General features: G+C 33.7%; 1 protein-coding gene and 1 long non-coding RNA gene across 3 annotated transcripts in view; one reads left to right on the top strand and one right to left on the bottom strand.

The window, feature by feature from the left end:
- Positions 1 to 24,623, top strand: part of LOC125664664 (replication factor C subunit 2-like) — a 119,080-nt gene that overhangs the window by 20,486 nt on the left and 73,971 nt on the right. The window contains exons 3-5 of one of the 2 annotated variants that reach the window (XM_056154518.1): positions 324 to 430; positions 15,942 to 16,058; positions 21,151 to 21,252. In XM_056154518.1, coding sequence (XP_056010493.1) covers positions 324 to 430; positions 15,942 to 16,058; positions 21,151 to 21,252 — 326 coding nt within the window. The remainder of the gene's footprint in view (positions 1 to 323; positions 431 to 15,941; positions 16,059 to 21,150; positions 21,253 to 24,623) is intronic. The other variant, XM_056154520.1, reaches the window with a different exon arrangement.
- Positions 11,546 to 15,718, bottom strand: LOC125664692 (uncharacterized). Its single transcript, XR_007366022.2, has 3 exons — positions 12,744 to 15,718; positions 12,420 to 12,514; positions 11,546 to 11,695 (listed from the first exon to the last, which is right to left on the bottom strand). It is a non-coding gene; the product is annotated as an uncharacterized LOC125664692 (long non-coding RNA).

The following is a 24,623-nucleotide window of genomic DNA, read 5'->3' as shown; positions in this document are numbered from 1 at the left end:
AGTTTTTGAACTTGTGTAATCTTGACCTTGGATTTTGACCTCTTTTTAACAAAACTTAACTTAGGCAATATCTCATGAACTGTTTAAGGTAGGTCTTTTATATTTTGTATATACATGTAGATTTTTTATCTTGTGACCTTGTATTATGGTTATGTCATGACCTCTTAGGGGTAGGTTTGGGCCATAATATGGGGTCAAAATTTTTCATGGCAAAATTTTTTTTTTAAAAATCACAATAGCTGAACAGCAGCACCAAGATGACTCAGGTGAGCGATGTGGCCCATGGGCCTCTTATTGGATGATACTTTTAAAATTTTTACTAGGGCCCTCCTGGAACTGGAAAAACCACCAGTATTTTGTGTCTAGCCAGAGCAATGTTGGGTCCTTCCTACAGAGATGCTGTCCTGGAAATGAATGCATCGAATGACAGGTTCAAATGCTTAACTGAATTTTTTGCTGTTAATTAAGGTTGATTGATCCTCATGTGAATTATCAATATGAATGGTTGAAAGTGGAAAAATTGTATTAATTTCCAATCAATATAGTTAAATTCAGTTAATGACCAACGAAAATGTGCACGTTGCCACATTTTTAAAGATGTCGGGCATACAAAAACAGATGTATACATTAACTAGTGATGGACACAAGTAATCTATTAATAATCGATTATAATTGGAATTGACATTTAAGAGTTTTCCCCTCAAATTAGATGTAACAGAATCATTAAATGTATGGAAACAACATTTGAATTCTTTTTTGTTTCATTTGTTCACAGGTAAATAAATCAATTCCAATATATCAAGTAATGGAATTTATCTATAATCGCATTGTATCAAAGATATCAGTGATAGGCTCCTTTATTTGACTGTTGAATGTCATTGTTGTTACTGTCCTTCATATCTCCCGCCATTTTGTTTGCTTATTTTTGATCGGGTTTGACATACAGAAAATAAAATTTGAACAAAGTTGAAGTGATTTCCGGATTTTGTTTGGTCAACGATGTCCGCGACTTTTATTTTGTAATCGATTAGTAGCATCGTAGGTCTCGGAACGACCGACAATCGATCATCGGCGACAATCGTTTCATCACTAACATTAACATAAGAAAATCACACCATTTCGTTATACAGTAAAATTAAAATAGATAAAAACTTATTGAAATGACAAATTTTAAAAGTCAACAGTTTAAAAAAACTGCTAATTCATAAATATGTATAAATTAATTGTGGATAATTATTCGGAAAATCGTGTATAATCGACATACAGTAGAGGGAATACCAGCATAGGAGTTATTGCCCTTGACAACATTTTTGAAATTATAAATAATTGATTATCTACGGAAATTATAAACTTTGGCCACACCAATTTGTAAAATAGTTCTTCGGATTTTCAAACAAAAAAAGTGAGGCGAGAGGGTGAAATTATTTTACAAATATTATTTTTTATTTTGAAGATAAAAATAATGAGGCGAGCAAATACAAAAAATTTAAATAATTTTGATTGAATCAAATGTGATTTTAAAAAGCGAGCGCTTAAAAATAAAGATCTAAAATCATCATATATCATTTGTTTACCATTTTTCAGTTTGTTGATATAGTTTACAATAAATAAGAAGTATTTCAGGTTTCAAAGACTTATTTTCTTCATACCTAACACATGTACTTTGCAACACTAACTGATAAGGTCTTTTTAAAGAATTTTATTTTAGTTTCATTTCTACAAACTTTCGATTCAGATCTATGTATATTGTTAGGGACATGTCCAATTTTGAAATCTTCAATGTATCGCTTTTAGCATTTTCTTGAATTTTAATAGAACACACAGAATTAATAATCACCAAAAACCTTTTGTGAATTTGTCGTTAACTATCGGTCCTATTTAGAAAAGTCCTCAGTACCCCTTGCTTGTCGTAAGAGACAAATAAATGGGGCGCTCCTTCGGATGAGACAGCGAAAACTGAGACTTGTGTCACAGCAGGTGTGGCACGATAAAGATCTCTCCCTGCTCAATTGATATAAGCGCTGAGCATAAGGCCTAAATTTTGCAGCCCTTCACCGCCAATGGTAAAGTCTTCATGTGAGTGAAATATTCTCAAGAGAGACTTAATTTAAACAATATATAATCAATCAATCGTAAGCTGTCGATGTTCTTTAAATAGTAGCATCGAATAGCGCATTAAATTTTTCATCGGCTTCCAGTTCGATTGCAGTATAATGAACAACTTCCAATCCAGTGTTATGAAGTATCGTACATATCAAGATAGACGTCATGAATAACTTAAAACAGTTAGGAAATGTCTTGAGAGCCTGCGATTCTGTTATTTGTCAGCCATATGCATCAAGGTCGTTTGTGTGCTTCATTGTAAAAAGTCAAAAATATTTGACGCAGATATATTTGGTCACGCGGGCGGGTATTATTTTTTGATAATATTATAATTTGGATTTATTACAAATAGAAGGGGCGAATCTGACGAACTAGATTACAAATTGGCATGGCCTTTTCAGTATCAATAGTTTACCAGATTTTTTATTTTATGCAGTGAATAAAATTCCTTTGAACGATATATTTCTATCATGCGCAAAGTTTAATTTAATAAAGATTTTTGCAAAAACATGACATCACATGAGGATCGATCGACATTAATTGACCACTGAGTAAAGGTTCAATTTATAATTTCCAACAGACAGACAGATGGTCCATTTGTTTGTAAACTTTTAAACATTTTTTACCTCTTCTCCAGAACCAGTTGACTATTTTCAACCAAACTTCCCACAAAGCATCCTTGGGTGAAGGGGATTCAATTTTGTTTAAAGGAAAAGCCACACCCTCTTTTAAGGGGAGATGATTAAGAAATACTGAAAATTTAAAAATCTTCCCATGAACCACTGGGCCAAAAAGAAATAATGAAAATTTAAAAAAAATCTTCTTGACCACTGGGCCAAAAAAGATGAAACTTATTTGAAAGCATTCTCAGTTAATAGTGCAAATTAGAATTTGTTGAAATAATGGCTAGGGTTGGGCCACAAAAAGGGATCAAAGTTTTAAAAGATATATGGAAAAATCTTTTAAAAGAATCTTTTCAGAATAGCAGGGCCATGATTAGTCAATAATTTGCAAACATCCTCAGGTAGTGCAGATTCAAGTTTGTTCAAAACATGGCCCCAATTAAGGTGGGGCCACAATAGGGGATTATTTTTTTATGTGGGAATATATATAGGAAAAATCTTCCTCTTAGTCATAATAATATGCAGGATGGGACCACAATAGGGGAACAAAGTTATATATGGGAATATATAAGGTTTAAAAAAAATTAAAATCTTTTCCCCCCCAAGAGCATCTGAGTGCCATGATAGTCATGCAAGCATCCGCAGATAGTGGTAGATTCAATTTTCCTCAAATTATGGCCGCAGAGATACAGTACACGACACAAGTTTTATACACCCCTCCGTGGAAAGACCACGGTGGAAAATCCACGGAGACCCACCGTGTCCTCCGTGTTCCACATTGTGTGTTATTTGCGAATACACACTGCTTCTAGGAGCTTTGTTCTGGCCACGGGCGCCTTGCAGGAGGTGTGAAAATGTGCTGCAGGCTTTCGGTTAATTAGATCACTCGCAAGTTTTTATTCCACGTCCACCCAAATATCTATTTCTATTAAAAAAAAACAACTTGCAAATCAACAGAAAGAATGTGTACAATGTTTGTTAGACATCACCATTTTGACAGTACAGTCAAGAATATGTTAAATGACGCACAATATAAAACTTGGATTATAAACAAGAATATTATAAAGACTTGGACCAAAAAAAAATTCCTGTTCGTAAAACATGTTTTGATTAGTTACCCAACCCCTTGTACTATAGTACATGTTGTAATTACATAGGATCAGCAACACAATATAATACTTAGTTAAAGGAGTAGTTTATCATAAATAGGACAATAAATTAAGTACCAAATGGTTTTTTATTTTTATTTTCAACAAATAATTCAAAACTATGGAATAATCATTGTTCTTCAAATAATAAATGGTTTACAATATCTGTCTATTTTAATTGTCAATAAATCTGCACAAATTCTTCAATTTTCTTAGTTGGGAGCATTCACACATTTCAAAGGAAAATTTAAGTAATCTACTAGTTTATAATCATCATAATGTAAGTTTTCCCAAAGTTAGACATACATTTACTCTCTTATAAAATGTTTATCATTTTAAATAAATTCCTCACATTGTATACAAGTAGTACACAATGAATTCACATGCTCTACAATTTTCTCTTCAACCCTGAGTTTTGCCCAAGAGTTAGTAGGGTGCAAACTACCCAAACTTTATTGATGTCTCCATATATATACATATACTAACTGGTGGGAATACACTGACAGAGATACAGAGGTGCAGACATATTTCCCCTGGTTTTTTGGATATCGTGAAACCTTTGTCTGCCAAAATGAATTCCCCTTCCAGAATAATTCAACCCACCATCAGTTAACAAAGGAGTTTGTAAAATCCACTATTCTCTGTAACAGCAACATCTGACATAGATCCAGTAAATAATTCACTAACAAATATGATAATAATAATAGCCTTTATTTATCCAGGATAACACAAATTAGCAGACAGCTAGTTTCCATTGTGTCCCCTAAAGGATCACAATCCATAAGTCCCCTTTAGGTTGTAGCTGATCTGTAGTCAGAATGTATAATTTGTAACTGCAGTTTTAAAGAAGATGGTTTCTGTGATTTCCTTTCTGCACAATCAATGATAGCGATGGTTGTTGGGAATTGAGCTTTTATTCAGTTGTCATGTTGTTAATATCATTCCTTTAGGACTATATTGAAACACAACCTAACACAACATAAGGTCAATTCAGGCACAGAATATATCACTGATACACTGTGTTGAAATACAAAATCTTGATGCCAAGTCCTTGATTTCAAAATTATGTCTCAGCCTCATCAGTGTTAATAACAACTGCGATTGTTTTGTCATATTTGTTATGTCCCTCCTTTTTTACACACTGGGGAATTTGCTCAGATGTATAAAAAAAACTCTAACAAAGCACAAAATGTGGCATGTCTCAAATTGATATAATATAAAAACAACCCTGGTTTTTTTTCTCTTGCTGTAGAGTACTGTTAATGTCAAAAGGGGTAGCCTGTTGGTGGGGTTAATCTTGGGCTTCCATTGATAACTGGAGTTGCAGATGATGATTAAGTATGCTCTGTTGATGAAAGGCATTTTCTGCTGTTGTTATGGTCTTGTAAATTCTCTGACTTGTGCTGCTGTTACAAGTATATCCAATGAATCTATAAAGAAACAACAATTTTTTTAGCATTTGGAAGTAAAACATAGATGCTGAGAGGGGCCATGGAATTTTAAAAGGTGACCTGACCTATTACATGAAAGATCCTATGCATACATTACACCCAACAATTTATTAGCTACTTATTTCAGTTTGCTCTAATTATTATGAAATCTAAATTCGAATTTAAAACCATTTATTACAAAATGTATATGGATATAAATTCTATTGATATTTAAAAAGTTTGACCACTGAATTAGTCTGATTACTGAAACTTTAGAACTTTATTCCCTGGTATGATCTATTGTAGGAATCATGGAACGAAAACTTTGAATATGGCGCTCTTACAGTCATGTTATGACATGTATGGCTGAGCAGGGAAAATATAAGACACCAGACCAGAAACTGCATATATATTGGTGTAAACATTAAATGAATTGACCCTAGATATGAAAATAGTTTAGATAGGGGATTCTTTTTAATAGATAATATTATAGTAAAAAAAATAGTATTGTGTAGCTCTTAGCACAGGTGCTTGGGTTCATGACACCCCCCCCCCCCCCCCCCCCCCCCCTTTGAATAACCTAGCTACACGAATTGTTATATCCAATGGGGGCAATTTTTAAAAAGAGCTATTTTGGGGTATGCATGACATTGTTGACATGCATTAGTAGGATTTTCAACAAGAAATAATTTAAAATCAAGTTGTGCAGGTTATTCGGGAGAAAGGGGGGGGGGGGGGGGGGTCCTGAACCCAAGCACCTGTAGCTCTTAGTACATTTATACACATGACATCGGCATGTATTATTATCAGTCCCTGATTTAACTATTACTATTAACTAATACATAAGTGCCTGCTAAGACTAACTTACTTTGTGTGCCGGTCCATTCTGCTCTTACTGTGGGGCCTACCGCACGCCTTTATCCAATGTAAACATTAATCTTTTTGTGATTTTGGGTTTGGAAATGGGATAAACATTACTTCTAGTATCCTTTCTGGGTAACGTGAATCACTGTTGCATTTCCCCGACGCACACAATTCCACCAATTTTATGAGAACTCGAAGTAGTCAGGCTAAAACATCTGTACCTCCAAACCTCCGTCATCATAAGTTTTGACGGAGGTAATGGTGGACAATTCTTCCGTGAATCTGATTGGCTGTGCGGAGATGATAACCGCACCTCCCCTGACGACAGTGGAAGCGTGAATTCCTGTTTTGAATGCGAATTAGTATATTCAGTAAATGAAAAGCATATACATGTAATGGAAATATTCAATAATCACTGATGTGTACTCGCTCTCTCTCTCTCTCTGACAAATGCAGTGTTTAAGTTACATAATTACTTCCATAATATTGTGTGAATATGCATCTTGATAAATATAAGGCCAATTCAACTTAATTGATAGATTATCATCCCCGCACGCCCCTAAAAAATCGTCCCCCCTGAATTTTTTTATTTTGCGAAACTTGCAATTTCCAGAAAATTTTCACTTCTGACTTCGGTATTTACACTTCTTGTTTACATTTCTGGTATAGCAACATAAAAAGCCACATGAAGAAAATAGATATGGTTTTCTTAATTATACCCCCCCCCCCCCCCCCGCAACAAGTTGGGGGGGTATACTGGAATCGGGTTGTCCGTCCGTCTGTCTGTCTGTTCGTCCGTTTGTAGACGCAATGGTTTCCGGGCTCTAAAGCATTATCCTTTCCACCTACAGTCACCATATCATACATATGGACTACCCATGGGATGAAGATGTTCCCTATCGATTTTGGGGTCAAAAGGTCAAAGGTCACGCACACTGGCCATCGAAGTAGCAATATGGTTCGGTTTGTCATGCCATTTGTTTTTTACACTCAGAAAAGAGGTAGTTTATACCTATTACCAACACCCTTTGGGAGATTGGGGTAGGGGGGGGGGGGGGTATTCTTAGTGAACATTGCTCACAGTACCTCTTGTTTCTCACGTTCTTACGGGCGTAAATGAAAGGAAGGGATTAATGTTCTTCATATCTTGAAGAAGTTTCGTATGTTTTTACCTTTGTAATTAAAGCTTAACCCAGTGATTCCGAAGGTCCGTTGGACATTTGCAATTGTCTGGTAATTTTTGTTTTGGTCCGATCAATATAAGTTTTTGGCCGGACCAAGTGTCTGATAATTTCTTTTTCAATGAAATACATGATTAGGTCAATTTTCAATTTGTAGCAGCATGTCCCAAAATTTATTCTGTTCTTTAGTCATTGCAAACAGAAAACGTGTTTACATTTAACTCGAATATTTATAAAACTTGCAATCATCTTCAATTCCCCCGAGAGGGTGATAATACAATTGAGCAATATCCCGTGAAACTACAGACGTCTTCGAAGCGTTTGAATTAGGTAATAAATAACACGTAAATAAAGCATTTAAACTATACTCTGATCAAGAAGTACTTGAACAACATGGGCACATTTGATTTAACAATTTGCATTTGAGTTATGCGAATTGCTCGAGTTAAAAAAAACTCCGTGTATTTCATAACACTGGTGTTGAACAGGGGTTGGAAAAGTTTATTCCACTGACAAATCTGAAGTGTAATGCTTGAGCTAATAAAGTACGTCATCGATGCCATTCTGGGCCAGAAAGTTCAAATTTACATGAAAGCTTCCTGACATTTTGTTAAAATCATGGCCCCCGGGGGTAGGGTAGGGCGACACTAGGGAATCAAAGGTTTACCTGGGAATATATAGGGAACATCTTTGAAAATCTTCTCAAGAACCACTGGGCCAGAAAGTTCAAATTTACATGAAATTTTAAGCTTTCTGATATAGTGTAAATTCAAGTTTGTAAATACCATGGCCCCCAAGGGTAGGATGGGGCTACAATAGGGGATTAATTTGCATATAAATTTTGGTCTGGTAAAATGTGATTTGGTCCAGTAATATCTCAACCATTACTGGACTAAATGTCCAGTAAGTACTAGAAGACCTTGGGAAGCACTGTTAACCTTGAATTAATTCGTCTGTGAAATAAGCATAGATTGATATCTATCTGGCATTAAATGATGCAGAAAAACTCGTTTGTCATTGATATTTTTCTCAGAAAATAAATATTGAAAAATAAAGTACTCTCACCAGCCCCATAATTTTTGGTGACCCTGGATGATAATCTACTAATTAAGTTGAATTGGCCTAACTATGATCCATTATAGAAATTAGAGCATTGTTGATGATTTACAAATTGGAATTAATTTAATGCATAATTAATAGAAGCAAAACTACAAACCATCGAATGATTTAATTTTGAAATCCTTAGTTGATTACATTTGACCAAGACTTCTGTTCAATGTGCTTTGATAGAGATTTTCATTTTAAAAAATGTTCATCGGGAGTGTCTGGATAATTCAATGATTTTTGTATAACAAGTATATTCCATGCAAATTCCTAGAGTCTATGTCACGATAGAACTAAATTACGGTTAGCTAGTTTGGGTATTTGAAATTAACAGCAGTTTTTGACTTCTTATGAAAAGTGTGAAATATATTGGGTCGACGCGATATCAGATCTAGTCTAAGATCAGGGGTGTCTTGGGACGACCCAATATATTTCACACTTTCCGAAAGAAGCCAAACACTTCTGTTGATTTCAAATACACAGATTAGCTGACCCCCAATTGTTCTATTGAGGCGAAAAACCCTTTGAATTTGCATGGAATATACAAGTTATACACATGTCATTGTTATAGTCATAGATCATAGTTCCACTAACCCGACAAATATTTTTTTATTTAAAAAAAGTTATTGAATGATGAAGTATGACCAAACTGCAGATTGAACTTTATAGAGCCCCCTGCTAATGTAATATATTTTTCAATGTATCAGAAGGGGTATGTTGCCGGTTAATTTGTGTAAAATTCTTGACAAGCAATTAGATAACAAAAAATGGTGCTTAAATTGTCTGATTATGAAAACCTTAAATTGTGTACATGTGGGGGGGATAGTCTTCATCTGCTCAAACTGTCTCAATTCCCCCTTCCGACTTCCAACTTCTTAAATAGTTACAAGGATTAATTCTTAACTTTCAAGCTTTCATATTACACCCCCTCCAATTCTACGTGCCTGTAATCAATATTTAAGGATGTAAAACCTCGGTGTCAAATGCAACTAGTTCATAAAAAAAAAATATGACTTAACGATTTGCATTTTAGTTGCTTTTATCTATATACGCTATAGATTATCAAAAATTTTATTTTCTATACGAAATCATTTTTAATTTAAATGCATTAACATAGTTCCACACTCCTGTGACGTCATAAGATTTTGCAAAGTCAATGATTTAATGACTGGAACATAAATTTTGTTGGAGTCTTTTTCAATAGTTATTTTAAAAATAATTGTCAGCCATAAAATATTTCAAAAGTCTTAGTTATATTTGAATAGTCAATGATATGTTTCAAAATATTGAATCCAAGGACAATAACTCCGTTTTCAATAAATTATTTATCAAGTCCATTATGCGATAGATTTCCTTTATTTTTCACAAACATTTTACCAAGGTGATAAGGAATCATTATCTGTGTCTTTCCGTGAAATTACATAAAATTTTAATCCATGAGTGATTTTAAATAGCTCAGCTGTATGGTGCCAGACTTCGGTTTTTTATGGGGGTATACATACTCTAGAAGCTATAAATTTGAAATTATTAAGGAAAGGTATGTATATTTTTTCATAAATAACTATAACAGATGTACATCTACTAATATAAACAGAAAAAATGATATGTAAACCACGCTGTAAGGAAATTGTGTCCACATGTATTCGTTTTTTAACATTTTTGGAGAATAACGCTAATTCAATAATTCAGCACTTATTATTCTAAAACTTGATGAACATATTGAAAATGACATGTGTTTTAGTTATTGAAATGTTTCTTGATAAATAAATGCAATTAAACAATTTTCTTGTTGTTTTTATTTTAAAATAACGACAAATAACTGTTTCCAATGAATTTCATAAAAATCTACATAGGAGTACATGACTTCAGTAGTGTCTGTAATGAAAATTAATATGGAAATCCTTAACTAATTTGCATTTTTTCATTACTCTGAATGTTAATTTATTGATTCCAAACAAAAAAATGCTACCTAAATCCCAAAAATCCAGGACTAAGGATCCCTTACAGAAAAAAGGTACATTTTGGGTACTTTTGTTGGGTACACTTTTGGGTACATTTTGGATACATTACAGGTACAATTTGGGTACACTTTGGGTACTTTACGGGTACACTTTAGGTACACCTAAAAGTACCCGGAGTGTACCCAAAAGGTACATGGAATGTACCTAAAGTGTACCTAAAAGTCTACCCTTTTTGGAACCGGACTTTGAAAATATTTCTAGCTGCAGACGGGTACTTTTTTGGGTACATTGTTCTTTCCAATGCAACTGTCTAAGTTAAAATTTTCCGGGGTACCTTTTGGCTACCTTATTATTTCCAACTTTCCAAGTATCAATTTTTAGGGTACCTTCTGGGTACAATATTTTTCGGTACACACTTTGGGTACGCTTCGGGTACACTAAAAAGTACCCGGAAAGTACCCAAAAGGTACCCAGAATGTACCTAAAGGGTACCCAAAAGTCTACCCTTTTTGGAACCGGACTTTAAAAATATTTTTAGCTGGAGGCGGGTACTTTTTCGGGTACATTTTCTTTCCCGTACAACTTTTTAAGGTTTTAATTTTTGGGGTACCTTTTAGGTACAATTTTGTCAACATTGTTGTTCCCATTTTGGGGTACCTTTTGGGTACATTTCTTTGATACATTTTCAGGGTATATTATGGGTACATTATTGATACAATCCAGGTACATTTTAGGTACTTTTCAGGTACATTCCAGGTACATTTTAGGTACTTTTCAGGTACAATCCAGGTACCATTTCAGAAACTTTTCTGGTACATTTTAGGTACAATTCTGCTACTATTTTAGGTACTATTCAGGTACATTATTGGTCAAATCCAGTTACCAATTTAGACAGTTTTTAGGTACAAACTGGGTACATTTTAGGTACAGTATAGGTACTTTACGGGTACAATTTTAGGTACAAACCCGGTGTCATTTTAGGTACGTTTTGGGTACAAACTGGGTACATTCCAGGTACAGCATAAGTACCATTTTAAGTACACTCTGGGTGCCATTTTAGGCACTTTTCAGGTACCATTTACGGCATTTTCCAAACTTTGCATGCCTCTCCTAAAGTATGCTTGACTAACACTTCAAATGTACTGGAGTTCTGCTAGTTTTCATGAATATTACCAACCATGTGTCCTAAAAAAATGAAGAATCTTAATATATGAGAAATTGCATTTAATTCATACTATAAAAATTATGACGAAGCTTCTCTTCTTCGTAATCCTATTTCTCCTGCAAATAAAAAAAAACCCCATTTAATGAAATATAATAAAACCAAATCACAATACGAATGTAGTTTACTGCACTTTTCTTTGTCTTTAATTCAGTTGACTTGACGCTTTAAATTATCTTTATTTTACACCCGTTTAGTCTCTTTTAACCTTCTAAATTATATATACTTATATATTATATTTTCTTGGATATTGTTCCTTTATTATTAATTCGATTAAAATCTAACAAATACATGTAAATAAGTGCATAAATGAAAAATTAAAAAAAACATTTTCATCATAAATGATTAACACGTGCAATACAAAACCAAGATTGCAATGAAAATATTTTAACTTTTCTAACTTTGCATTAAATGGTTGTGCTAGATAATCATTCTTAACAGCAACATCTTTTCATAGTCTGAACAGCAACAAGACATGAATGTGAACCATGGATGCCCCCAAACTTAACGCTTTTCAAGACAAGTATGTCAAAATTCATGTCAAGGTCAGAAGATCAAATTTGGTACCATCAGAAAGGTCAAAAGGTCATTAATGAGGTACTTATATATACAGTTTGTATATATATTAAAAAATATTTTCTTGTCACAAAGAATAAAAATGGCAAATATAAAATCCCTACCCATTTTAGTTAAAAAGTTATAACTAAGTTAAAGTTATATCAATATGCCACTTATATTTTATTACAGATCATAGGATACAAAATATTTTAACAGCAATATTACCTGCGCATTTTAAAAAGTTTCACAAAAATGTGCTGTTGATTCTCTGGATAAGTTTTTGCTCACTTTCCTTTGGGAGAACATTGATGACGTACATTCTAAAAAAAATAATAATGCAATTATTTTGTGGGCATGTTATATATCTATTTAAAATTAATAGAAACAGTTTGTATGATTTGTTCAAATTAAATCAGTGACTTGAAACTGATAGTGGAATTAAAGTCATCCCAATTTGACTTGCTGTCAAACAAATTTAAGACATATCAGGGTCATGGACTTCCCATCCACTATACATATATATAGGCCTAGTAGTCTCATTGGACTTACCTAAAATGTGCATGAACTGAAGTGTCATTCAGAGTAAACTCATTTTGGAACTATATAAACATTGATCCAGGTCTTCATAGTGTAATTCTCAGAATGGCATATTAAAACCAGTCTGGTCAGTGGTCACACCATATAAATTCTGTATCTATCATGAATTTTATTCTGAAAGAGAAATGAAATTGTAAATAATCAAAGGATACCAAAGACCTTCCTATAACCAAATTACAGGACAATAAATAAATATTTCTAATCACTGGTCACTTGTGCTATCAACTTAAATTTTTACTTGTCAATTGATAACTCTTACTGTTCCTTCGGACCAATCTGATTAAAACCAGCTCCTCGATCCGCTCCTCGTATTGCGACAACATAAAAATAAAGGAGCGGATCGAGCTGATTTTAACATAATGCCGACGTTACTTAAGTTATTTCAGTTTGACCTGCTTTATACATAATAAGAGTGGTTAAACTATGAGGTGTTACAAATGAAATAGCATTAATAAGTTAACTAGTTTATAAAAATAATATGTTGATCTTCAATAATTTCCTTCTGCAGGGACATCTTTTGAAATACAGTGTATATCAATATTAAAAAAAAAAAAAAAAAAAAAAAAATAAATAAATAAATTATTAAATAAAAAATCAAATACAGATAGATCTATATATGCATGTATTATGATATATACAGATTGTTTACCAAATATATAATTAAATTCAGTGACTGTCAGATAATTTTTCTTATGAAATTGCTGCAGACTAACAATCATGTAGCATTATCAAGTTCAAAAGACTATCTTACTACTAGGTCTCTACAATTATTTATTTTTGATTGTTATGTTTTTAAAAATGGAAAATAGCTTTCCATTTAGAGGTTTAGGGATGGATCCCTTCATGTAATCCTTCAGATTTTCTTTAATACTATAGCTACCTTAATGGCAGAACAAAAAAAACCTTTTTATAGATAAATTAAAATTCATTAACATCAACAGGATTTGCACTATTTCATATATATATATATATATTTTTTTTTTTTTTTTAAACAAAAAATGTCTACAACATACATACATCAATAAAAAAAAAAACATGCCAGATTGAGGTTGGGTACATAATGCTGGTACAATTGACTATAAAAGCTTTCTTATTTCAAAATCAGTTGTGAAATTGTTTAATGTATTTGTATCTGTTGTGAAATTACAAGGTTTATTTAAATGGGTACGTTTCGGGTACATTTTCAATAGTCACATTTAAAGTTGGTACATTACGGGTACAATTTAATTTTTTAATTTACCCAGGGTACATTTCTGGTAAACATTTCAACATTAATATTTTTTGTTGGGTACATTTTGGGTACATTTCAACTTGGTAACTTTAAAGTGGGTACATATCGAATACATTTTAACTTCCTTAATTGATACCCTGGGTACAATTCGGGTACATTTGAACATTTATATTTTTCTGTTGGGTACATTTCATGTACATATTAGCTTTTCAATTTTTAATCTGAGTACATTTTGGGTACTTTTTACAATAGTCGGGTACGTTCCGGGTACTGTCGAAAAATGGCTGTTTTTTGCGGGTACTTTTTGGGTACATTTTTCAAGGAAAAAGTTGCTTCGGGTACCTTACAGATACGTTTTGGGTACCTTTCGGGTACATCTCATTTCTGTAAATAGAGAACATTGGTAATTATTGATTATAATATACATGTATGTATGCAGATACGGGAAGTTTTTAAACTTGAAAGTACAAATTCTTTTTGATTAATTATCCATCCCCTTTCGTTCTGATATTTTTAGCTCACCTGAGCCAAGTGAGCTTTTCTGATCAAAATTTGTCTGTCATCATTGGCGTCGTAAACTTTTCACATTTTCATCTTCTTCTCAAGAATCACTGGGCCAATTTCAACCAAACTTGCCACAAAGCATCCTTGGGTGAAGGACTTTCAAGTTTGTTCAAATGAAGGGCCATGTCCCTTTCAAAGGGGAGATAATCACAAAAATGCAAAAATAGGGTGGGATCATTTAAAAATCTTCTTCTCAAGAACCATTGGGCCAGAAAAACTGGAATTTTCATGAAAGCTTCCTGACATAGTGCAGATTTAAGTTTTTTCAAATCATGACCCCCGGGGGTTGGATGGGTCCACAATAGGGGATCAAAGTTTTACATACTAATATATAGGATAAATCTTTAAAAATCTTCTTCTCAAGAACCACTGAGCCAGAAAAGCTGAGATTTACATGAAAGCTTCCTGACATAATGCAGATTCAAATTTGTTCAAATCATGGCCCCCGGTGGTATGATGGGGCCACAATAGGGGATCAAAGTTTTACATACAAATATATAGGAAATATCTTCTTCTCAAGAACCACTGAGCCAGAAAAGCTGATATTTACATGAAAGCTTCCTGACATAATGCAGATTCAAGTTTGTTCAAATCATGGCCCCTGGGGGTTGGATGGGGCCACAATAGGGGATCAAAGTTTTACATGCAAATATATAGGAAAAATCTTTTAAAAATCTTCTTCTCAAGACATATTTCAGATTTCAGTTTGTTAAAATCATGGCCCACAGGGGAGGATGGAGTCACAAAGGGGGGAGATCAAAGTTTTGCATACAAATATAGAGGGAAAATCTTTAAATATGAGCCAAGTGACTCAGGTGAGCGATGTGGCCCTTGGGCCTCTTGTTTATTCCCCAATTTGTTTTCTTAACATGTTCATTTTTTCGGCTGGTCCGGGTTAGGACTAACGAAGGTCTCGTCACCTATTCCTGTAATCATGCAGTTAACATATACTGTCCATTGTTTATGGTACACATTTCTTTGAGCTGCTATTTATCAAATTGAAATCACTGGCATGTGATTGACGCGTTGTTCATGACCCTTCATTTTTTGGTGAACTTGTGCTGCACGTGCCGTGAAGGAATAACACAGATGTTTGTATATAGGATGTCAAGAATTTGGGCGTTTCATAAAAAGATGTGAACATCTGCAGGGAAGTTTGCATACGGATATGTACCGAAAACACCAAGTATCATTAAACAACAATTACAGGAATTGAATGATTTATAGCTAATTTCTAAGTAATGAATGGGGTGGGGGGCATGTTGGCCAAACGAAACGGTTTTTGGGTGAATCATTTCGGAAATTTTATTCTTGATATTATTTTTTCTTTTATTTCTTTGTTTTATCACACGGAGGTACACAGTGGTATTGATGGAGTTACAGGTGACATCCACGGAGATGCGCGGTGGCATCCACAGAGATCTTACGTGGACTTCAATGTCTAGCTCGCTCAGAAATGTAGGACTTCAAAGGTGCCACAATTTTAAAGGTCCACCGTGTTTTCGGCAAATTTTTTCCACCGTGTTGCGTGGAACACACATAAAACTCATGTCGTGTACTGTAGGATAAGGTCTCATGGGGGGGGGGGGGGGGGGGGTTTCATGGCTTTAAATGGGGAAAAAAATGTTTAAAACATTTTCTGAAGACCAGCATGGCCATTATTAGTCAAAGTAATATGCAAACATCCTTGGGTACTGTAGATTCATATCTCTATACAAACATCCTTAGGTAGTGTAGATTCATATCTCTATACAAACATTATTAGGTACTGTAGATTCATATCAATATACAAACATCCTTAAGTACTGTAGATTCATATATCTATACAAACATCCTTAGGTAGTGTAGATTCATATCTCTATACAAACATCCTCAGGTAGTGTAGATTCATATCTCTATACAAACATCCTCAGGTACTATAGATTCATATCACTATACAAACATCCTTAAGTAGTGTAGATTCATATCTCTATACAAACATCCTTAGGTAGTGTAGAGTCATATCTCTATACAAACATCCTTAGGTACTGTATATTCATATCAATATACAAACATTATTAGGTACTGTAGATTCATATCTCTATACAAACATCCTCAGGTACTGTAGATTCATATCATTATACAAACATCCTCAGGTACTGTAGATTGAAGTTTTTTCAAATTAATATACAAACATCCTTAGGTACTGTAGATTGAAGTTTCTTCAAATCATGGCTGGGAAATGATGGGTTGGGGTGGAAACAGTCTTCACGAAAACTCAGTGGTCCAAAGACCAAGGCCAGTAAATTTTACGGTCGGGTCAGTGAAATTTAAAAATCAGAAAGTCCGATGGGCTAGTAGACTTTTTGTAAATCACATTAAACATAATGTTGGATTTAGATATTCTGAACATCTTATTTGCTTAAATTTACAATCAAAATAAAAATAAATCAAAAAATAACATATAAAGTAAATGTTTGGACATTGTGGTTTATTTCGTAAAAAACGGTAACTATACTTCTAATTGTCAAGATAACTTATTAAACGAACAACTTGTTGAAACAACAAGAATGGCCGCGTTCTGTATCGACACTGCACACCGGTAATTGCTGCTTTATTGCATTGTCCAATTAAAATGAACTTCGACAATTGCAGTTATCTCTGATTTTATACAATTTCTATAGTTTGTAGAATTAATCAATGGTTTCCATTTGATGTTGGTAGAGAAGGCTTTGTTTGTGAAAAATATGTGAATTTGTAGTCTTGTTGTTTGCGGGCGAAGAGAGAGAAAATACTGTGTACAGCCGGTGTTGTTTTTCTGATATCGACAGAAAGGATGTCTTAGGGTAGATATGAATACGAGTAATAACCATAGTTTCAGTAAATTAATTGTACAATATTACAATACATTCCATTAATGTATGTGATAAACATGAAAATTTAGGGGGCCAGTAAATTTCACCGTGGGCCAGTAAATTCAGACAGTTCACTGGTCCGACTGGCCAGCAAGTTTTAAATGTTTTCATGAAGACTGTGGAAAGGATGGAGTCTCAATAGGAGTTCAAAATTTGGCATTGGAACATATATAATCTTTGAAAATTTCCTTATCAAAAACCACTGGCCCTGATTAGTCAAATTAATATGCAAACATTCCAATGTAGTTCCAGATATCTCAAACACAGAAATCACAGCTACTCCACTTATATGTATTTTTATTGTAAGTATTTTTCCAGTACCATGCAAGCACAATATCTACCTGATCTATGTTGTAGTCCAGCTCATTTTCAGCTCTCTCAAAGTCATTTGAAATTCATGCCTTTGAAAATCACAGTAGTAATTTTGTTGAATAAATAACATACATATAAATGGTATACCCAATGATTCAGCGAACATGGACTGCTTGTTTTAAGTTGACAAGATAATCATTAATTATTGTATCAAAATGACCATTGCGCTGATGTTTTTATAGAGATTTAAGAATTTTCTTCAGTGTATTCACTTTTACAGACATAAAAGTGTAGTGTCGTGATAGGGTCATATGCCAAAGTGGATTTTGAGAGAAAAAACCATTTTGTTGGTGAAGATTTGGAATTACTGAGAGTTCGGGTGCGCGACTGTTCGGCACCTGAAGCGATGTTACGGGAGTTCGGTGACAACGGTTCGGGAGTTTGTTAACGACAGTTCGGGAGTTGATTATTGAAATTATTAAAAAGTAAAAGTTCACGTACTTTGAGTAGTGCACGACGGTTCAGGAGTTGCCATATGTCATGCACCTGAACTTTTGATAGGTCTAATTCACTTAAAGTAATTCCACCCTCCTGTGATGTCATAAGATTTTGTAAAATCAATGATTTATCTAGATTTATGCATGATAGGAACATAAATTTTGTTGGAATCTTTTCCTATAGTTACTGTAAAAAATCTTGTTAAAAATAAAATATTTCAAAAGACTAGATCTAAGTTATAGATGAATAATCAATGATACGTTTCAAAATATTGAATCCAAGGGCAATAACTCTGTTTCTATTGATTTCTTTATCAAGTCTATTATGAGATAGATTTCCTTTATTTTTTACAGACATTTTGTATATTTTTTGTGAAGATATAGTTTCATGAAATTTTTATGAATGCTACTAGATAGTCATAACCAGTTTGTATGGAATTTTGATAACGCTGTTTAAGATAGTGATTGCAAGGCATCACGTGGTTTATTCATGTAGTATCTTAAAAGAAACTATTTTCGTTTCCGATTCCGGAATACGTCAAGTGCTAAGCATCAGTAATAATGACAGATGGAAACAAAGACTTGTCAGATATAACCAGACACAGGATAAAGCTAACCAGACACAGGATAAAGTGAAAATATGTTTAGAAATATACAAATAAAATAAAATACAAATGAAAAATCCCTTATGTTTTAATTATCTTTCAAATGATAGTTATAGTTTACGTCTCCATGATTCACATACCCCCATTCCCCTCTCCACGGTTAATTTTCAGTCTTACAAAACTTAATTCACAAACCACTAGGCCTATTAAAATTATAATATATAATGCTATAAATTTCATAACATGTATTTGGTGTTTGTGCACATAAATCTAAAATGCTGGATGTGTAATATCCAAGGGAAACCGTTAGGCTGAGGAAACACGGGTTATGTAAACGCATCATTTTGAGCAAAAATTATAGATAATTCTATAATCATCTCTTTCTTAAGTACACTATACATAGATTTAAAACACTTTATTTTGCTACAAATATTCTCATCGTCCACTTAGAGATCATCAGGAAATCGAGGGAGTCTACTATGTGACGTGGATGTTAAGAGAAATCAAAAAGTGTGAATTTTGAGTACAGTTAATATGTCTTTCTAAATTAGTTCAGTTATTTCTTATAATTTAAAAAATAGAGAAAGTGTCGTTTTTGATAATCGCTTGGTTTGAAAAGAGAGAAAAAAAAGTCACAGGCAATATGACATCACAATGTTTACATCGGCTGTGTTATATTTCCCGCGTTTTTAACATACTCTGACAGAGCATGAATATACAAGTAATTTCAGACAAAAAGTAATAAAATCATCTCCAAAGCAACAACCCTATCATTCTATGTGAAATTAATTCAATAGTAATCATCAAAACATATTTATAGTTTTAACATGAGTTAAAATAAATATATATTAAGATGCATATTTATTATATTATCACCTACAGCATTTATGTAAGGAGGGGGAGGGGGGTAACTATAGTGCTCATAGTGCATTATTCACCAAAACAGACATATTTTAACCCCCTGAAAAATAAAGGACCAATGAATTCTTTTTATTTTTACATATGTTTTAACATGTTAGTAGGAATTTTTTCCTGAAAGTATCAATATTGGTTTTCAGGTTTACTATAAATCCACAAAAATATCAAAATAACATGTTTGTCATGAATCTTGAATCAATCCTGCATACATTCTTAAAAGTTCATAATGATTATGCTAAAATCTAATTTTAATGAAGTTTTAGATAGATCTAATGAAATTTGATAGCTAGACAGGAACTACGCTTTGATCCTTGAGTGTATAGTGAAAATTGAAATTGATCAGATAATATATTTATCTACTGTCGGATATATGTGCAGTACTATAGTACTTGTAATTATATTACAGAAAAAAAATAAAGGTTTGGAAGTGGTTGAAATAGAAAATCTGAGATGATTTATGGGCATATTTGGATTTTCTTCTGTCTTACTCTGTGAGAAGAATGACATATGACGGGATATTGAGGGGACGTCAATCTTACTACTGTGCACCTAATTATCGCCTTCCCTCAGGAGACAGGGAAACCAATCTTCATTACGGTGCTCCTATAATTATCGCTCGCGCTCTCCCTTTGGGTAATCATTGATGTTATAAGAATTAAATTTTGAGTAGTAACATTATTTAAACCATCAAAAATAAGTACACATGTCAATTTTAAAATGGAGAAATAACACTAAAGATCAAATTCATTTGCCAGCTCCCGAACTGTTGTGCCCGAAATGTCGCGCACCCGAACCGGCATCACCGAACTGTCGATGCCCAACTCCTGAATCGTCGTATATGCATGCCAAGTCCCAAACTGTCGTGCTCCCAAAACATCGCACACTTGAAGATTTTTTATTCTTTAATGCAGTTGATTTTTTCTTGATCATGGGGAGGTGCACTGTGTGCCCTTAACACACAAATAGCATAAAGTTACCTCCATGAAAATTAAGGACTCGACAAGATAAGGCATGAATATTTCATTCTCTACCAAACAATGACTAAACACCAATTTAACAAAAAATAAAAAGATGGATGATTCTCTATCAAACATATTGACTGCTTACAAATATTCATACACATCATCTGCATTTACTGATAACATATTACTAAGAGACATTTACATTATATCTTAATCACATTCGATCAATACATTTATCTTACTGGCTTAGTTGTCCAAATTAAAATTTGTGAGATTTTAAATCAAATGATTATTCCAAGTGGAAATAATACACTGTGAAGCATTTGTTCTAGAAGGCAAATTTTTCTCATGTTGATTGATTTTTATCTTTTTACAGAGGTATTGATGTTGTGAGAAATAAAATAAAGATGTTTGCACAGCAAAAAGTTACGCTGCCTAAAGGAAGACACAAGATCATTATTCTGGATGAAGCAGACAGGTAGAAACTAGAAAATATCATTGGAGAACTTTGGGAAGTTAATGGATCATGAAAGGTGAAGATAACGAACAGTGATCAATTTCATAACTCCTATAAGCAATACAAAATAGATCATGCATGTAAATGCACATGTCAAATGTTTGACTGCAATTATTTTAGGTACATCTATTTAATATCTAAGTCTTGTTTGGTAAATTAATTGCATTTACATTTCATTTTTGGGAGTTGAACTATGTTCAATCTCCCTGGGTCATCACGCACTTTTCTGCGCAGTAATTTGTATTGATTTGTATAGTGGTCGTCAGCGGGGGTTCTGTGTCAGCTGATTTACTCCTAGGTAAATCAACATAAACTTTTATAAACATCCGCCATTAAATAATCCATGTAACTTTTCTGAATTAATCTAATTTTGATAATTGATATGTAAATAAATGCAATGATATTGTATTCAAATCAATTTGAATACAAGATTTCGATCAAATTGATACTGATAGACATAGAAAAATAAAAGATAAGGTTGAAAATTGTCGTTTGTAGCGCAGCGTCACCTATAAACATTGATAGGGAAACGAACGACAACTGCACACAAGCCCTATTGACACCGTGGCGCGAAATATCGAATATGGTGCGAAACCTCAGAAAATTTACAAGAAATAACTCTACAACATTGTGTTTGTGTATATATTTGGTTTTTTTTTTTAATGTGATATAAAAAATGCTTACATGTTACATGTAGATTGAATTAAAACACGTCATTCCCAGTCAACAACTTTCGATTGGGATCGGAATACGAAATAAAATTTCTTATATCCGGTGGCAAAGTGAAACTGCTTCATGCTTCAAGTTATTGAATTACGTAGTAATTGCACGTTACACATTAGAGAACTGTTCCTTTTAATAAAGAAAGTCACAAAATAGATACAAAATGAGTGTACCTTATTCATTACTGTTAACGAGCTTTCGTCGACTATAATCTCGAAATGGCGTGTTTCGCTGCGCTTGATGACGGTAAGGTCCACATTTTCTACGTGAGTAGTGTGATATTTGTTTATGAATTTTTTGCGCATACATGGTATGTCTCGGCTAGGAATAATGGAAACTTTCTCACCTATGTATGTAAAGACATATTAATCTCTATTTTTAAAAATGTAGAACACTTTTATCAAATGACAATGTTTGAAAACGCTTAGAGCCCCGATGTCAGAATTTCCTTTTCCAAGACATCAATATGTCAAATTCATTATCCTTTTTGAATAGTATGTACCATATTTTGTACCAGTTATCCATTTTGAATCCCCTATTACAATGGGATTTTGCTGCACTCTGTAATGTTAGAGTGGATGTCATGAGTGTGTGTCAAACAGAAATTTTAAGAGCATGGGATAAGGTGCTGCCATGTATTACTTCACTATCAATAACCCAGTTGCCACAATGTTGAATTTATGCTGCAAAAAGGATTGGAAATTGCTCTGGTCAAAACACATTGTTTATTTGTCTACAGATGAAAGAGACATGAGGATTCTCCCTCACAAACTGAAAAAAAAAAATAGTTATGGATCTTGTACATGTATAGTTTATTAATCACTATAGATTTCCAGCATCACAAGTCTGATTCCACTATATGCTTTCCATACTGTCATGTTCATTCACCCCCTGTTTGAGCCACAGTATAATATCCCAAATACCTTGGCAACAAATAACATTATTTGACTAGTGTTTCATTTTTAGCGGAGTTGCAATGAAGTCGAACTCGGCTTATGATCTGATGAAGTGCCTTTGGGCGGGCAGGCGGGCACGCATCAACATTTCATTTCCGCACCATAGCTCTTGAGCAAATTATAGGATCTCATTCAAACTTAGATGGATTGTCACCCTCAGTAAGATGAGGAAGCCTATCGATTCTGGGATCACTAGGTCAAAGGTCAAGGTCACTGGCTATAAATAGACTGAAATTTGGAGAAAATTTTGTTTTCCGCACCATAGCTCTTGAACGAATTATAGGATCTCAATCAAACTTAGATCGATTAAGTAAGACAAGAAGCCTATCGATTCCGGGGTCACAAGGTCAAAGTCACAGTGGCTATAAATAGACTGAAATTTGGAGAAAATTTTGTTTTCTGCACTATAATTTTTTAACAAATTATAGGATCTCAATTAAACTTAGATGGATTATCGCCCTTGATGAGACAAAGAAGCCTATTGATTTTGGTCAAGGGTTAAAGGTCAAGGTCACAAAGAATTTAAGTCGGCTGAAATTTATGTACGCAAAATTTTGCTCCCTGCTTGATAATTCTTGAAAACTTTTCTGCCGGTTCCCTCTATGCCCATTCCTTGCGCAACTTGGCTTGTGCATTTCCGATGCCCGACAATTTTTAATTTTTTTGCATTTCATTTATTTTGAGTTATTATACAATTATTTACCATTCCATTGATCCTCTACAGGACTGTAGTATACTCAGGTGACAGTTTAGCATATTGGACTACCTTTTCAAGTAATGAATCCTTAGAATTAGCTATAACTAGGATTAAACTTGAATGTATATATACAGGGGAAAAACTTCTTCATAACTGCAAGGCATTGATAACTATATTGATTTGAAAGTTTGGGCCATAATATGTGGTCACATTTTTCATGAGAATATAAAGGGGTGAAATTCTAGAAAACAACAACACAACTTCAGTTACTCGAGGAGCGTTGTGGCCCATGGGCCTTCCATTATCCATGTTTGCTGTTGTAACGCTTTGAAAAACAACACAGTTGATTTGTATCTAAAATCATGATAATATTCAGTCATTTATCCCCCTACCCTTCCAGTACTATCTTTTCTAACTGAATTTCCACAATGTTCAACTCCCACGAGTACTTTAAGTACTTTGATTATATGTCTGTCTTTAGACGGGACATATTTGGTACAGCAATATATATCTGTCCGTCCATTCAGGGTTTTCTATTTCTATTTTCATTTCCCTGTCACATATCAAGCTGAAACTTGCTATGTAGCTTCTTTGTGGGTCACTCTAGATCATGTTGGAAATTTTATCCATTTTGACCTCTCTTGCAGGAGTTTTGCCCCTTTATTTGAAAAGTATTGTAATATGGAAGGTACATAATTTGTCCGGCTAGCTCCTCCCACAATTTTCAAGTGAGGACCTTCTTATTTTACAGAGTATTTGTTTGGGTATTGAAGATGTGCATGAAGCAAAGATTTTGATTTTTTTTCAAAATTTTAGAAAATTACACGTTGAATGTAGTCAGATTTGAGGAAATATTGCATAGAGAGTACATGATTTGTCTGTCTCTCCCCTCACCCCTCCAGTTTTCAAGTGAGGACCTTCTTATTTTACAGATCAAATGTTTGTATGGTTACTGA

Source organism: Ostrea edulis, chromosome 1, assembly GCF_947568905.1.
Source record: "Ostrea edulis chromosome 1, xbOstEdul1.1, whole genome shotgun sequence".
NCBI lineage: Eukaryota > Metazoa > Mollusca > Bivalvia > Ostreida > Ostreidae > Ostrea > Ostrea edulis.
The sequence above is the reverse complement of the archived record's forward strand: the minus strand, read 5'-3'. Positions and strand labels throughout refer to the sequence as shown.